The 14,577-nt window shown below is 39.6% G+C and overlaps 1 protein-coding gene across 1 annotated transcript in view; it reads right to left on the bottom strand.

Annotated features, from left to right (window-relative positions):
- Dnah11 (dynein axonemal heavy chain 11) overlaps positions 1 to 14,577 on the bottom strand; it is a 261,208-nt gene that overhangs the window by 61,110 nt on the left and 185,521 nt on the right. Inside the window, exons 59-63 of the mRNA XM_090332210.1 lie at positions 13,555 to 13,698; positions 12,728 to 12,910; positions 11,181 to 11,282; positions 8,415 to 8,549; positions 5,311 to 5,481 (exon numbers count right to left, since the gene is read on the bottom strand). Coding sequence (XP_090188336.1) covers positions 5,311 to 5,481; positions 8,415 to 8,549; positions 11,181 to 11,282; positions 12,728 to 12,910; positions 13,555 to 13,698 — 735 coding nt within the window. The remainder of the gene's footprint in view (positions 1 to 5,310; positions 5,482 to 8,414; positions 8,550 to 11,180; positions 11,283 to 12,727; positions 12,911 to 13,554; positions 13,699 to 14,577) is intronic.

Raw genomic sequence — 14,577 nt, 5'->3', positions numbered from 1 at the left:
TTGTCAGTGGTGCAATCACTCCACATGATAATATTAAACGTAATAGCTTACTCAGGCAAGTCCTCTGTTTCCACAGACCAACATTACAGGGCTGGCTTTCCTGGGGGTAGGGTAATGAGATACATGCAAGCTGCTGGAATCTTATCAGCTCCTCAGCTATGTCAAGGAACTTAGAATATGACCTCTGTTCTCAGAGAGAATTGCCTGAGTCTTGACTGCATTGCAAGATGAGTTTTTGGCAGACAGAGAGAGGGGGGAAAGGAAGAAGAAAGAGGAGAAGAATGAGATAGAGAACAAGAAAAGGGGAAAGAAACTCAGTTTAAAGAGCGGGGTACATTCTTTACAAAAATAGACTGTAAAAAAAAACCCCACAAGTTTGTCAGAAGGAATGCACCAAAGGATTTGTTCATTATTTAGTCCTCAGTTCTGTAATGATTATTCAATGTCTGAACATGGTCTTACAAGGCTGAAATCATCAAGATGAACAAAGAGGCAGCCCTGTGGCAGGGAGGGGCTCAGATGGACCTGGGGGAGGCCCACAGGGGACTAGTTGTAGCACCAAGAGTCTGTAGTAGCAATACAAGTTGGTTGGTTGACCACAGATGTTTAACTGAAAGCTATAATGCATTTTATTTTTATTTTTGTGCCAGTACTGAGAGGGCTTAAACTCAGAGCTAGGTCAATCTTACTAAGCTATTTTACTCAAGGCTCCAGATATTTGCTGGTTAATTGGAGGTAAGAGTCTCACAGACTTTTCTGCCCAGGTTGACTTTGAATCTTGGATCTCCGCCTCTTGAGGAGCTAGGATTAAAGGTGTCAGACACCAGTGACAGTTATAAAGCTATTTTTAAAAATGCATCAGTGGGGGTAGGGGAAGGGAAATGGGGACCAAGACACGAGAAAGGGTATCAGTGTTTGTGAAGTAATGCACCTTCTATCTGGTGAATATAATGTAATCCTTCTATTAATTATAATTAAAAATATATGAAAAAAATTTCATCAGGGCTGAGGATTGTAGCAAAGTGGCAGAGGGCTTTGCTAGAAGGTAACAGGCCTTGGGAGCAATTTCTTGCACCACAAAAATAAATGGACAAATGAACACCTGTTTCTTAATGATATGAACAAGTCCTGATATCATATATTGTCCTTAAGGACACTAGCCATCTGGTTACTTTTAGAAGAAGCGTCCTGTTAGCAAAGGATATATGGTTTTTATTTTCAATTTCTATTTAATACAACTTGAAACAACCAGATCCTTTGCCTACTTTTGACTTTTGAAGCTAAAAGAACCCAAAGAAGGGATCTCTGTACATCTGAAATGCAATAGCCCGAATTGCTTCACTACCTGCTCTACACAGAGCATTGGGGGATCCGAGATGAATGACCCACCTCTACCCATTCTTTTGTCTGGTCAGTGAAACTTAGTTTAGAAAATAAAGCCTATGTCAGGGGCCAGGAGTGTGGCTTAGTGATAGAGTGCTTGCATAGCATGTACAAAGACCAGGGTTCAATTCCTCAGTAACACTAACATGAAAAAACTGGAAGTGGTGTTGGGGCTCAAATTGTAGAGCACTATCTTTGACAAAGCTCAAGGACAATGCCCAGGTCCTGAGTTCAAGCCCTAAGACTAGCAAAAAGCAAAAATTAAAAAAGAAAATAAAGCCCATTTCAATATGAATAAAATTGATTGACACTAAGCAATAGCATCAATGTTAGGACTACTTTAATGTTTTAGAACAAATTCTAGGATAATTTATTTATATTATTATATTCAGTGTTATTCTAGGACTCAATGATATGGAATTATTTCATTTTTGTGTGTATATACTGGTACTGGGGCTTGAACTCACAATCTCACATTCTCACTTGACATTTTCCCTCAAGATTAGCTCTCTACCAACTGAACCACATTTTCAGTTCCTTGAAATTATTTCATCATGAAGACTTCAAATTCCATGTGCCTCTCTTACCCTTTTCATGTGTAATACTATAACAAGCAGCCTTTAGACTCATAGGCTCTTACCCTAGATTCTTTTTACTCTTAGATTCTTTCTATTGTGGGAAGTTATATCTGATAAAATTTGTTGTGGTGACCACCTTAAGTGTATAGTGCAATGCCATTAAATGCACTTATAATGTAAAGCCATCACTGCTTTGGCTTTCCAGAACTTTTTGTTTTTCCATGTGGAAATTGCATGTAATAAACAATAAATTCCCATCTTTTCTTCTGAGCCCTTAGCATATAATTTAGATTCTATGTATTTCTGAGAATACATTAAAGATAGCTGTCTCTTGGAGAATCTTCTAATAGAGTTCCTTCCAAGGTCACCTTAAATATGTCCACGGGTCATCAATAAATGACATGCTTGGTTTCCAGATTTATAAATCACACAGATTGTAGTCACTTGCTAAGTGGTTTGTTTCTAAGCCATTAGAACATGTAGCATGCCTTACTGACAAGGCAAATGCACATTAAAGATGCCTCCTAACAGAGAACACCCTATTTATATATTGGGAAGAAATAATAGCAGAGGCCTCTTAGGGAGACAAACTAGGAACTTGAAGTTAGCATTGTTCAGCACCTTCAGCTCTTACTACCAAACCTATTACATGTTCACCGGGATGGGATACCCGTCTCACATCATCCCAAGCCAAACTGGAAATAGTAGCAAAGTAGCAAATGTGCCATGGGAAACCAAATCTCACAAGGACCAGCAGTTGTTATGGTTTATACAGCACTTTCTGCCAGATATCTTAAGTTACAGAAAATCACCTTCCAGGGGGATTTCACATCTACAATTGGGAGCAATTTTCTTCCTTCAGCTCAGCAATACTGGAAATGTGTGGGAGAAACAGGCTAGTCAACTTTTAGGGCCTGACTCAATTTGACTAGTGGTTATGTACTGAAAAGGAGAGAGATCTCTGATGACAAAGGGTTTCCTGGAATCATGGCCCTGGTAAAACAGAGCCCATGGTTAAGGTGAACACACATTTAGTATATAGTATCAGAAAATTGCCATTTTGCTTTGGCCACATGCTTAGAATGTTGTAACACTGTGGGTATCAATTAGCATTGCTAAGCATCTTCAGTTTCCATATCCATCCAACTACACGCTTACACAGACATGACTCACTCCCTTTTCTAAAATCATTTTTAATTTTATGATCTCTTCCAAGCAAAATAACATCTTCATAAAACACAAGGCTTTTAAAAATCATTAAGTAGGAAAATAGAAAACATTTCATATGCAGCTTTGAAGAAACACAAGTATAATGATGTCATACCAGCAATTAAAGACCAATTTTTAAAAACTACATTTTAAATGAAAAAAAAATGACTGGCAGCATATCTTCACACTATTAGTACTTTCTTCAAAGTGAGGATTCTAACAAGATGATCATATGGAGTTAGAAGTAAATTTCCTTAGTAATTTTGAGAAAATCTGAGGATATTGCATTAATGACTGAGTACAGAAGGCCAGAAAGAAGATGTAGTCAAAGGTGATTCAAAGCCAGAGACAGAGAAAAGGTAATAGAATAATCGACACTTTAGAAACTCATAACACAATAAAAATTGGACAAATTCAGCAGCATGCCTTATCTCCCTACATAAATGTGTATTTCATCATATAAAAACATAAAATAAGGTGTTGGTGGCTTATACCTGTAATCCTAGCTATTACATCCTGAGATGTAATGATCATGGTTCAAAGCCATGAGGAAAATCCACAAGACTTTTATTTCCAATTAAGCAACAAAAAGCCAGACGTGTAGCTATGGCTTAAGTGGTGGTGCCTTGAATAAAACAACTAAAGGATAAGGCTTAGGCCTTGAGTTCAAGTTCCAGTACATAAAATGTTTTTCACATTTACAATACTAAAATAACCAAATATTTGATAATAGTTAGATTAGCTTGTAGAGAATAATGTAAGAGGTAATATCTTTGGAGAACTCTTCAATATAAGAATGAAGTTTAGAACTGGTGTCAGTGGTTCACACCTGTAATCCTAGCTACTCAGGAGGCTGAGATCTGATGATTAGGGTTCAAAGCCGGCCTGGGCAGGAAATCCCATGAGGCTCTTATCTCCAATTAACTACTCACCCCTCCAAAAATAAAAACTACCAAAAATTTCACTACCATAAGTAGAGTTGTAGCTCAAGCGGTAGAGCAGTAACCTTGAACAAAAGCAGCCAGGCCTTGAGCTCAAGCCCTAACCCTCCCCAGAACTGTTCCACTCTGTATGTGGGAGGAAAGCCACACACAAGGAGTTCTTTTTGGTTGTTGTTTTTGGTACATGAGTTGTGGCTTTTGAATTCAGTGCCTGGATGCTATGCCTGAGTTCTTTTGCTCAAGACTAACCCTCTACAACTTTGAGCTACAAGCTCCAGTTCTAGTTTTCTAGTAGCTAACTTATGAAGAAAGTCACATGGATTTTCCTGTCCTGGCAGGCTTTGAACCACAATTCTCAGATCTCAGCCTCCTAAGCCGCTAAGGGTTATAAGCATGAGCCACCAGTGTCCAGCTATACATACATTTAAAATAATTCAGTAAAAATACAATGTCTTATGAGGTGATTAATTATGGGATTTCCCTAATTGTGGGTTTTTCCCTAAAGCATTTAAATTTATTTTATTAGCAAACACTACATGAACATGTATGTATGTTATGAAAATAATCATGGTGAAAATTGCAGCATAATTCTCAAATGTAAAACATTTAAATATAAGAGATCTAAGATATCTTTAAATATTCAGATGACATACATGAGGTAATAAAGGCTAGAACTTAATTTTCTCTGAACAGAATGTGAATGTTGTTCAGAAAACAGGGACCTGGCTGTTAGATGGTATGATTACTTCTTATGGCTCCTTATTACTCCATTAAAACTCAGTTGTTTGAGTACGATCTTAAACTAGATGGTTTCAAGACTCCAAAACTCTGATTTCACTTTCTTATGGTTTGAGTTTTCCAATTTAGAACAAGCTATTTTTATTCCTATATACAAAAGGCCACACACTGAATCCAAAAGTGGTTTTGGAAAATCTTCTACAAGTAATCCATGAGATTAGTATGAGAGCAAAGTCTCATGCTATTGAATAACAATAATCCAAATTAGTTATCTTTGTATAAAATGTATCTTCCAACTATAATTCTGTGTGGTAACCTGCCTATTGAAATCATCATTAATACAAGAAAAAAAATAGCAACAACATGAAACACATGAAGCTACCTGGTATGTCTGTGGCTTTGCTCTTGGCCTTTCACTGAATTGCTTCCACACAATGACAAGGGCGGGTAGCTTAACCTACCGTCTGCTGAAGAAACGGAATCCACTTGCAATCCACCAGTTCCTGGCGATACTGCTTTGTGAAGGGCCCAACATACGACACAAATGCGGCTGTAAGGAGAACATCTCCACAGAGTGTCTTCTCTTGAGTTTCAAAGGACTCGATAGACTGACTCCAGCGAATCTTCTCTGACTGTGACAAAATTACTCACATGAAGTTGGAGAGCAAATATCTGCTGGGTTCAGTACAATTGCATACAGTACAGAGACAGAGTAAGAGACAGAGTAAGCCTGCATGAGGCCTTCTGGAAGACCAGAAGAAGCTTACTAGTATGACTGCTATGAGCTACCATAGGTTCAAAACTCACCATCACCACCAAGTAGTTCTCCCAGTCTCTTCAGTGAGTATGGTATGATATGACCGTGTCCTTCGACATCACCATTTCAGGGGTACCCTAACTTTAATCATCGAGATAGGGCCTTATGTGAAAGCAGACCAATCAATCACTTCTGTCCCTCTGGGAACAGAGGCCAATTGCTTTAACCAAGAAGTGTGTGTGTGTGTTGTATGTACATGGTTATGGTCATGTTGTATAGTGTAGGCTGGTCTCCAACTCACTGTCTTCTTCTCTCAGTGTCTCTAGTTCTGAGATTACAGATGTGACCATTGTTTTTGATCTCGGAGTCTGGAGCTTGTGAGGCAGGTGCTCTGCTGTTTAAGACATGCCCGTTTTGCCCTAGTTTTTTTCATACAGGATCATGGTGACTGTTTTGTCTAAGTCAGCCTCTGACTGGGGTCCTTCTAATCTCTGGGAGGACAGGCAAGAGCCTGACTCGCCTTCAGCTATTGGGATTTGTTACACCAGCCTAGCTGTTGTCTGTTCTGTTCACTTTTCCACAATGGCACTAGTTTGCCCTAGGTTATTATTTTTCTTCACATGTCTATGGGCTGAGAACAGACAAAGGAAATTGACAAACATCATTCATGTTAATTAAAATGTAAAGCCTGAGAATCATCTGTCCCGAATCTATGAAATAATCAGGGAGTGAATGAACCTAGGCTATTTTTCTTATATAATCATTAAATCAGTGGGAAGAAGCTATGAGCTATGTAAAAAGATGAAAATCAGGACCTGAATAGCCTTGAAGACAGTGCACTCAATGCCTATTGAAGTTCTCATAGCTAGTAGGATGGTCATTCAAAATTTGATTTACAGGTTAAGTATGTAGAACCCTTAAATTGGATTTGAATAAAACTACAATAAATATGTATGGATTGACTGAACCCCGGGTAGTCTACTAATTATTTCAAGGCATGCTAAAAAATAATGCTGCATTTTAATAACATGGAAGTTAATATGGCCTAAAAACAGAACCTTGCAGGATTTTGCTTTTCTTATAAAAACAAACAACAGAAAGAAGAAAACATCGATGACGTGTGTCACTAGATTAGAATGCAGGCTGCTTGTGAACCATCACCATATCCAGGACACTGAAATCATAAAATTAGCCTGAGACATGTTTCCTTGCTTTCCTTGTTGCAGACCAGCCCAAGTCAGCAGTATAATTCAACCCCGAGAAGCTCTAGCTCTGTGGTTCATTTTTTTAGGGTATGTGATTCTCTTCCTGGGTCACAGATTATATATCCATTAATCTCTAAGAGAAACCTCTCATTTGCCTACCTTCCATTGCTATTGTTTATTTGTAAATAATAAACAATAACGTGTACCCACCTCATTCTCTAAAACAGCTCTGAAATTTGAAGATTTACTAAACAGACTTATTGGCTATTGAAATCATCAATAATTTCACGATACCACCCACACAACATAAATCATTACTGACATTGGCTAACAAGGGTTTAAGAGTTGGAACATGTCCTGTAATAAATTTCTAGACAGTTAAAAATCACTATAATTTTATTCTAATGCATTATAGATTGCCTGTAATGTCATCCTGGCTGGGGTGACCCATTTCTAATTTTGAACAGCTGTTCAGCTCAGGAGTTAGTTAATGATTAAATATAAATTGCCTGATTTATTAGTCTGAATGGCTCAGCTTCCAGGTCAATGCTATATAGACAAAATCATCAGTCTTGATGCTTTTCAGAAGTTAACTGTCTACTGTTCTAGTCAGAAAGAATTTATCCTTGAAGGAAAAGATGTGACACCTTCAATTAATCCTTCAAAAATATTTTTTCCTAGTTAACAACAAACAGAGATTCTTTTACCCCCCCCACACACCCATTCATTGTACAAACGTGCACAATGAGTTAAGTGAAGCCCTTGGGAATTGTGGTATATTAGAGGAACTGGTAAAGCTGGCTTCCGTTGCAATAAAACTTTAGATTTTTGTAACCTTCTGTAACATTCTAATGGACATTCTATTTATATATCTAGTTATATGACCTTTTCTCAGGTACCTCATATTAGTAAACACTTAAACTTATGTCTCACTGTGCTATGTGGGGGTAGTCGTAAATATTTGCAGTGGTGAAATTTCTTAGCTCAACTTAAAAAGCGAATCTTCAAGGGGATTCTGAATTATTTTTAAGCACGGGGGACTCCAAATCCCCATCCAGCTATCTATCCATTCATCCAATATCTACTAATGCATCTTTATGCACCAAGCAGATGAAGTTCTTTTTCATGAGAAGCTCTGAGGTATGTATGTGCCTGCTACATACATGTGTGTATACCTGTGTGCAAAAAGATGGGGTAAGTTCACTCATCTGTGGAGCCAGGAGAATGCTTTGTGGTAATGGGACTTTTAAGTACTCTTGAAGGAAGGAGAATGAAAAGTAAGCAGATAGCCCATCACATGTGGTATGGTCAGAGCCTCATACTTGCTCTTGGCTGGTGCTCTACCACATGAATCATGCCCCAAGCCTGTTTTTCTTGCCAAATATCTCAGTTAGTGAATTTCTCCGGGACTTTACTGCAGGGCTAGCTTCAAATTGTGATCCTTAGATATCAGCTTCCTGAATAGCTAGAATTAGCACGTCTGAGTATCTGGCACCTGGCCTTGGCTGTTGATTGCATTTTTATTTAGTCAGAACAAATGATAATAAAGCCTGAACAAGATTGTCTGACTATGTCAGAGTTCTAGAGGAAAATATCAACTTACCTCTAGTTCCTTGACAAGTCTATTGGCTAGTTCAATGGTTTTATTAGTCTGGTTCACCTCCTCTTGACACCGGACTTTCTCAGCTGTTGCTTTTTCAAACGAAGCTGTGAGTCTGCTCAGGTTCTGATCCAATTCCTGAATAAGGAGTTGCAATTAACCTGAGTCATTTCTAGTTAAAGTTGAAACACTACGGCCATTGTAAAACATGTTACTTTAAGGAGAATGGAAGAAACACCCTTTTCTCCTTTGCCCTTGGACCATACATACGTCAGGAAAGGAGGACAGTCCACAGGGGCCACCATGGCTGGGTGGCAGCTAGCTCAGTATGTGTTTTTCTTGCCGACATTCTCCCCTGGGACTAAGACTCAAGGGCATCATCTTGGATGCATGGGCCCTTCTGCTTTCTGGTGAGCTTCACACTCCAACACCAGCTCACTCACACCACGGTGCCCCGGGCTACACCTCCAGGCTCTTTCTTCACTTGGCTCAAAAGTGAGGCAATGAAGAAGGCCTCCATCTTTGAGATCTCAGCATTCAGACCTCAGCAATCCAACCCAACATGGCAATACGATTTTCTCTTCTGGGAGTTTGGGAAGGAGATTCAGCTGTTGTCATACTGAGAGGATGAGGATGTGTATATCTGAGAGGGATGGAGGTTCCCTTTGGAAGAGACTACTGACAGCAGAGGAGAGGCTCCTACAAAAACAAACAGTCCTGCTAGAAAATGTCTATGAGAAACTCTTTACTCTCTGGCCATGTGGTACAGGGCCATCCATCAAGTCACCTTTCTTTGGCTTTAGGTATGTTGAAAGGCCTTGCATTACTTGTGGCTTGACTTCTGCAACACCCTCATGACTTTTCCTTTCTAGTCTTTACATGAAGCCATTAATGGACAAAAATATTTCCCCAAAGGTTTTAGCCAAATTGACAGTGAGAGTTTTGGAGGTCATTTTTTTTTGGCCAGTCCTTAGGCTTGAACTCAGGACCTGAGCACTGTCCTTGGGTTTTCCCAAGGCTAGCTCTCTACCACTTGTGCACCACTTCTGGCATTTTCCTATGTATGTGGTACTGGGGACTTGAACCCAGGTCTTTATGCAAGCTAGGCAAGCACTCCTACCACTAGGCTAAACTCCTGGCATTGGAGGTCATTTTTATAAATTAGTTATGTTTACCCTAAACTGTTCCCACCAGTACTTGGGTTCTATCGAACCACAGCAGTGATGTTAGGAGTGTGACTGACCAGACAGTAAGAGATTGTGATCCTGTCACCTATGTGAAGAGTGATGATCAGGAAGGACTAATGGACCTGTAACCTAAAAGTAAGGATGAATTACTATGAGAGATGTTCAAATTATCTGTGTCATAAGGGAAATCTGTTGGAAATATTGATCACTTTACCTCAAAAGTTATTAAAATATCTTTTAAATTATTGTATAATACAATGAAGATGTAACCTAATCCCTTTCTGGTAGTATTCAAGGAGTTGGGGCTTTGAACTCTCCTCCGGAAAGCTGATGCTACCCCACTCTCTCAATACTTAGAGAGACTCTATTAGAAGAGGCCATCTCCTTTTTTGCTGACTTGACAAGTAGACATGTCAGATATAAGCAAGTCTAGTCCAAGCTATCTTCCATAGGAAATCCTGTATTGCTCCATTTGAATACTAGAATGTAGACTACTGCCATGGCCTAAGATGTACCCAATCCCTACTGCTTTCCACACACCTACTGGATAATCTATCTATATGATCTACATATCAGCCAGTCCCAACCTCTGCTCTTGAGCCATGTTTCCCTTTCAAACTTCTGTTCTACCTGTTCGAACACCATGAGGGTTGTCTGGAGCAAGCAACTGGAAATAGGGTTTAGGAAGTACCCCCTGTAGGCTGCACTGATTGATGAAGACTTCAGTCCATTAGGATATACAAGGGGGGATGGCAGAAACTCCTCTAACTAATGTAAGCTGAGAGGAAGTATATAGTATAGTATATTGTACACATAGTCAAGTATGTACTTAGAACACTGGACCAAGATGACAGGTTTATATAAACATACATCAGCATATGACTGACATCGTAGTAAATTCTTTTATATACTATATATATAACTAATACAAAATGCTCATTTAATCCTCACAATTCTATCTAAGCAGGGGTTGTTATTATGTTTTGGGTGGAGGGTCCCTTACTTAAAATGCTTAGGACCAGAAGTGCTTCAGATTTGGGGCTATTTCTATAGACTTTACTGGTTGGGCATTCCTCCTAATTCAAAAATCTGCAATCCAAAATGTTCTAAAATCCAAAAGCTTTGGATTTTGAAGTATTTCGGATTCTGGGTATTTGAATTAGAGGTGCTCAACTTGTACCTAATTCACAAGCAAGTAGACAGAGGCTTTGAGAAGTTACCCTGTTTGCATGGGGTAAAATATTAACAGGACAGTCAGGATGTAGAGCAGTCAAATCTGGCTGCAGGGGCCTCAATTTCAACCATGGTGAGCTACCTTTTTCCCTCTAGTACCAGACTGTGACCACTGCCTCATGTACAGAAACTCCTGATTGCCTTCCCTTTCCTAGCTCAGGGATAAGTGTGTAGCAGCTAAGAAATCCCTGCACAATTACTACACAGGTAGGTGCAGTCATGACAGAGGGGGTTTCTTTCTGTTTGCTAGAGCTCTGAGGGGCCCAGTCTGAAAGTGGGAAGGACTGTGAGGTGCAAGTAAGTGCAGGCATCCCTTTGGGACCCTCTTAAGCATCACAGTTTCACTTACCACAAGCTTCCTCCTGATGGCCTCTAGCTTTTCTGTTGCTGCAGCCAGTTCTAGGTTTGTTTGGGCTAAAGCCTGGCGTTTGGGCTCCACATCACAATAGACCTGGAAATTCAAGTGGGTATTAAATCAGAAAGCAAAGCAGACTTAAAGAGCAAGCAATTCCTAATCCAGGAATCAGTGTGTTGTTGCTTTGGTCTGACACCACCTGGAACAGAGCACACATAGTCTTCCACATTCTCCTAGCTATTCCCCTAGTTACTTACATATTCTGGATATTAGCATTAAAAGGCAATTATATAAAATGTTGTTCAGCAAATACCACACAGTTTGTCATACAATATGACAATAATCCTCACCACTAGAAATTGCCTTGTTCAAGACTTGTATAACTAAAGGTGAGACAATGTATGGGGATATTCTGTGAACTCAGAAAGGAAATGTGGAGGAAACTTGGATGTCAAGAGACATCCCATAACAGGACCCACATTTACTTCCTTCTCTCAGCAACTGGCTGCCTTATGCTTGTGTTATTTAGATGGATGGTTTGAGAATCTGGATGGATCAGTTTTCCTCCTGAGACAGAGATAGGAAATTAGATCTTATTTCCTATCTGATAGCAAAGTAACACATTACCGCCATTACTCTGGCTTAGTTCTATGCTGGAGTTTATATCCACTGAACAGATGAAACAGTACTTGGGCATTTAGGATGCAAGAGGCTAGACATCCACTGTTATCTGTCCACACATCTTCTCTGTGAACCTCTAGGTATTATCTGAAAGAAAAATCAAAAAGCCCTGCTCCTGCGGTTCTAGGATAAAAGCTAGTCTGAGGCCTTAAAATCATTTAGGGGATAATGCCGACTATAACTGGCTTCTTCTGGGTCAGTCTGTGTTCGAGTATGACATCCAGCTCTCCAAGATGATGAGATATTCCTTCAGTTATTGCTTGTACATAGCTCCTTTTATATCTAGTACCCTGCAAAAGACTTTGGGACACAGTTGGTCAGGGAAGAACATTTCAGACATAACTGCCTATATGAAATGATAACCTTTCTTTTATGTGTGGGGATGGGTGGATCTGTGTACTCTGGTCCTGGGGCTTGAACACAAGGCTTGGGTACTGTCTCTGAGCATTTTCTGAGTAGTTTATTGGAGATAAGAGTCTCACGGACTTTTCTGGCCTAGCTGGCTTTGAACTGCAATCCTTAGATCTCAGCCTTTCGAGTAGCTAGGATTACAGGTGTGAGCCACCAATGCCCAGCAAATGATCAATCTACATTAATCCAAGTGCAAAAGTTGGCTCAGCAAACATCTACAGGCAAAAATTGATGTCATTAAAATACCAAAGCACAAATAAGTGTTCATTTTCTCATCCTCCTATACCTATAATAAAGACCATATGATTTTTTTTTGCTTGGAGAGCAGGAAACATTTAATTCAATTTAAAAATGTCTCATTTATTTTACAATTTTTGTGGCTAGAAATTGGTATTTCATGGCCCTGTGCCGGTAGCAGATACAAAGCATCAGTTAAGAGTTGATGATACCTCATAGAATTTAACAGTGTTGAGGATCCAAGCACAAAGGCCAGCTGCTGCAAAAGATTTGCTGCGAATCAGGTTTGGGTTGAACTCGGGGTCTTTCAAATACTGTTCATTCACCACTTTTAGACAGTTCTCTGGAATGTGTTCTTTGTCGTAGTTAATTAAAGCTTGCAAAAAATCGTCGACCTATACAGAAAAAAAAAAAGAAGGAAAAAAAGACTTATTGCCATGAACCCATTTGGGCTGCAGAGAAAATTCCAAGATCAAAAGTGAAAACCAGCTTTCAGGGCTCACAGGACAAAGGCAAAATTGGCAAGCTACACTTATCCTACTGTTTGACTTTTTCAGTCTTTAGAGCAAGAAGTTAGAATTAGCAATGGACACTTTTAAAACCTCTCCTATCCTAGGGTAAAATATTCAGTTCCAGCACAGGAGGGATTCACATTTTGAAGAAAAGAAAAGCAGAAAAGAAAAAAAATGCAAACACGTACAAAAAAAAAGCTCCTTTGCTTCACCTTCTTGTACATTAGTAACTTTTTTCCCAACCTAAAAAAAAATCTATGTAATTTTCTCCCTCCTACACTTAAATGCTTTCATAATTTTGCAAAGAATTAGCAATCTTCTACCTGCTGCTGGCTACTTCTTAGGACAGCCATAACCCTGAGCTCACCACAGTCGTGCTAGCAAAACCTCGTGAATCTGAAACACAGTATTAAATTATAGTCAGCAGCTACAGAGATGGTTTCTTTACACATAGGCATCTTTTGCTGTGAAGCATAGCCACAGAAGGTGTTAGGTTGCACACTACATCTTGCCAGCCTGTCTGATACCTTTCCCATGAAGATTTTAGCTGCTTTCCAACTTCTGTCTTTTGGCACTCGGCCCCGAGGAGCTAGAAGGACCATCACAGCTGCAGTGACATTGGTGACTGCATTTGGAGGGTTGGGGAAGGCTTTCAGCTCAGTGAGGTTCACCTGAAGAAAAGCACAAACACACAAACATATACAAACACACAACAGTCTGTCAGAAGAGTTCTAGCAAAGTGCTACGTTGCCTGACTTGCCCCTCCCACCTCTCAACATCACCCCAATCTCACTCTGGCAATTCCCTGACACCTGGGGAACTTTACCCTGGGACCTCCTGGGGTTCAGTTGTTACAGGATACTTCTCTGGTATTCTGGAAACACCACTACCCTTTTTTGCCTCTTAAAATTGTTTTCTTTACCCAAGCCTATAATCCTAGCTACTCAGAAGGCTGAGATCTAAAGATCACAGTTTGATGTCAGCCCAGGAAGAAAAGAGCCTTTTCATTCCAATTTACTACCAAAAAAGCTGGAGGTGGAGCTGTGATTCAAGTGGAGAGCACTAGCTTTGAGCAAAAAAGCAGCTCAGGGATGTAGACCCTGAGTTCAAGCCCCAGGATTGGCATGCACATGTACATACACGCACATATGCATACACATACAAAATTACCATTTGATAAGCTCTGTATACCAAGGCCAGTGCTAATGACATGTAATCTAATCTACTTGCATTTGAAATAGGCCCTCCCATAAATATAATTTCTTAGTTCTATGTCTCTGAGTTTTGCTTTTTTTCTTTACAAGAAATATCTTCTTCCTTTATACTAAAAGGACTATCAACTGGAGGGACCCAAGTACGCCCAAACTTATTTCCTACATTTAATATATTAGTGCATACAATGATTTATCCAATCATGGAATTAAGAGCTAAACTTTAAGAACCACTTTGGGGATGGCCAGAGTTTGGTCTAGTGGTAGAGTGCTTGCCTAGCATGCACAAAGACTCTGGTTTGATTCCTTGGTGCCACATACATAGAAAAAAGCTGGAAG

This window comes from Megascapheus bottae, chromosome 5 (genome assembly GCF_031878675.1).
Source record: "Megascapheus bottae isolate mThoBot1 chromosome 5, mThoBot2.hap1, whole genome shotgun sequence".
Lineage (NCBI taxonomy): Eukaryota > Metazoa > Chordata > Mammalia > Rodentia > Geomyidae > Megascapheus > Megascapheus bottae.
This window is presented reverse-complemented; position numbering and strand designations above follow the sequence as displayed.